General features: G+C 45.6%; 1 protein-coding gene across 1 annotated transcript in view; it reads left to right on the forward strand.

The window, feature by feature from the left end:
* LOC106809839 (spectrin beta chain-like) overlaps positions 1-2,500 on the forward strand; it is a gene marked incomplete at its 3' end in the record, with an annotated part of 127,714 nt that overhangs the window by 121,205 nt on the left and 4,009 nt on the right. The window contains 4 exon segments of the mRNA XM_014813065.1: positions 4-15; positions 319-474; positions 1,555-1,772; positions 2,311-2,500. The exon segment at positions 2,311-2,500 is cut by the window's right edge and continues 99 nt beyond it. Of these exon segments, the coding sequence (XP_014668551.1) occupies positions 4-15; positions 319-474; positions 1,555-1,772; positions 2,311-2,500 (576 nt within the window).

The raw sequence follows: 2,500 nt of genomic DNA on the forward strand, positions 1-2,500 counted from the left end.
AAGTCTAGGCACGAGGTATGGCCCTTAGAACTGTGGGTTGGGGTGGGGTGGTCTAGACACGAGGTATGGCCTCGAGAACTGCGGGTGGGGGTGGGGAAGTCTAGGCACGAGGTATGGCCTGGAGAACTAGATCATTTCTTGAATACGGATGCCAGTGCGAGAATAAAGTAACGCACGTACTCTGTGATCAATTAAATACAGAAAATGTGCACGCACAACACGTACTATGTAGAGGAAGTGAAGGCGTGAGTAGGTACTTGAGTACACGTACAGTGAGGGGGAGAAGTAAGGTACTATAACGCTAACATCACGCTGCAGGCGTTGGAGGGTGCCAAGCAGGTGCACACGTTCGACCATGATACGGATGAGTTGGTTTCCTGGATACACGAGAAAGAGGCGATGCTCATCACGGAGGACTACGGCCAGGACCTTGATGCCGTGGAAGCTCTGGAGAGAAGACACTTGGCATTCGAGGTAAGGCGTATTACAGCGGTTCTTAACCTGGGGGTCGTAACACCCATGGGGGTCGTTTTTGGGTGGTTTTCCGGGGGTCATCAAGGGGTCATAAATGAAACAAATGCATTTAAATTCTATATAACTATCAGGGTGCTACAAAGTTTGATTCATGAATTTGGTTGCCCACAAGCCCAAAGCACTTGTCCGAATTTGTTTTTGATCGCTTGATGGCTGTGAAGCAATTTCAGCCATCCCATTGACTGAGTGTTGGCAGACATGTTTCCATAAATTGGGCTGTTTTTTTTAAACATTTTTGTTTCGGGGGTAACGGTACTGACCAAGAATGTCTGATGGGGTCGTGGGGCCAAAAAGGTTCAGAACCACTGGCGTATTACAAAATTACCTCAGTATTATCTCAACGTGTACCCGGTATCTCCCCTCCACGGGTGGATAAAAATAGATGGAGAAGTAAATACCTTTTATCACAATAAAGGCAAACTATAACAGTAACAATAAAGAATAAACAGTAAATGCGATGTCGTATTTTCACCCAATTCTTATCACTTGTTTCCTTCACCTCCTTCTCTATCTTCTGAAAAATGAAGTACCCTTCATCACAATAACCGCAAAGTATAACAATAACAATAATAGTAAGTAATAAAAGGTAAACACGATGCTGTATTTTCGCCTCCTTTGCATCTCGTTTCGATCGCTGGATTTTGTTATGACGTCTCGTGATTAGACACAAGGGTGCATGGGCAAGGCTGCATCTAGTGTCTCGCGTCCACATTTCTTTCAAAATCAAATTGTCATATATGTCTTCCGTGATTGCGATTTTGTGTTTTGCAGCCTTCCTGATTGTGTAGATCGCTCGCAATTTTGCTGGTTTATTTATCAATTATGTTAATTAATTTTTATTAATAATTAGTTCATTATCATGCATCATAATAACTCATAATTTTTTCATCACATTATTTATATTTTTACCACTAATCATTTCATTATAATTTTTATTATAATTAATTACCCTTTTAATAATACTGTCATTGATCGCCACTCATTAACGCTTCTTCCCGTCACGCGTCCCCCCCCCTGCAGCAAGACCTTCACGCCGTCGGCGAGCAGGTGGACAGCGTGAAGCAGACTGCAGCGAGGCTCGGCGGGGAGTTTCCGGACGCGGCCGAGCACATTCGCAGCAAGCAGGAGGAAGCCGGAGACGCGTGGAGCACGCTGCTCGCTCAGACCGAGCAGAAGAAGAGCAAGCTCGTCGAGTCCGAGAACCTGCAGTCGTACTTCAGCGACTTCCGCGAGCTCATGTACGCGATTAATTAGATGCGATCGTTAATTTATTAATTTATTAATTGATTAAGCGCGCCGGCGGTGATTAGTCGCGTTGGGTTATTAATTACGGTTACGTTACTGGGTTTTGGCTAATGAGTGACATTGATCGGGTGTGGATGAACGATTAGTGGCTAATAAGCGATGTTGTTCATTAAGGGCTAATGAGTGACGTTGTTCGTTAAGAGCGTGAATTAACGATCTGTAGCTAATGTGTAATGTTGTCTGCTGTTAAGGGCGTGGATTAACGATTAGCGTCGAACGAGTGACGTTGTTCATTAAGGGCGTGGATTAACGATTAGCGTCTAACGTGTGACGTTCGTTAAGGGCGTGGATTAACGATTAGTGGCTAATAAGCAATGTTGTTCGTCAAGGGCTAACGAGTGACGTTGTTCGTTAGGGGCATGGATTAACGATCAGTGGCTAATAAGTGTTGTTTGTTAAGGGCTAATGAGTGACGTTCATTAAGTGCGTGGATTAACAATCAGTGACTAACGAGTGACGTTGTTTGTTAAGGGCGTGGATTAACGAGATGATGGCGATCATCACTTCGGATGAGCTCGCTCGCGACGTCCCCGGCGCCGAGGCCCTCATCGAGAAACACAAGGAGCACCGGGCGGCCATCGACATGAAGATGGGCGCGTTCGAGAAGTTCACGCGCTCGGGCGAGGACCTGATTGCGCGCGGACACTTCCTGTCAGACGAC

The sequence above is a fragment of the Priapulus caudatus genome, unplaced genomic scaffold (assembly GCF_000485595.1).
Source record: "Priapulus caudatus unplaced genomic scaffold, Priapulus_caudatus-5.0.1 Scaffold390, whole genome shotgun sequence".
In the NCBI taxonomy this organism is placed as follows: Eukaryota; Metazoa; Priapulida; class Priapulimorpha; order Priapulimorphida; family Priapulidae; genus Priapulus; species Priapulus caudatus.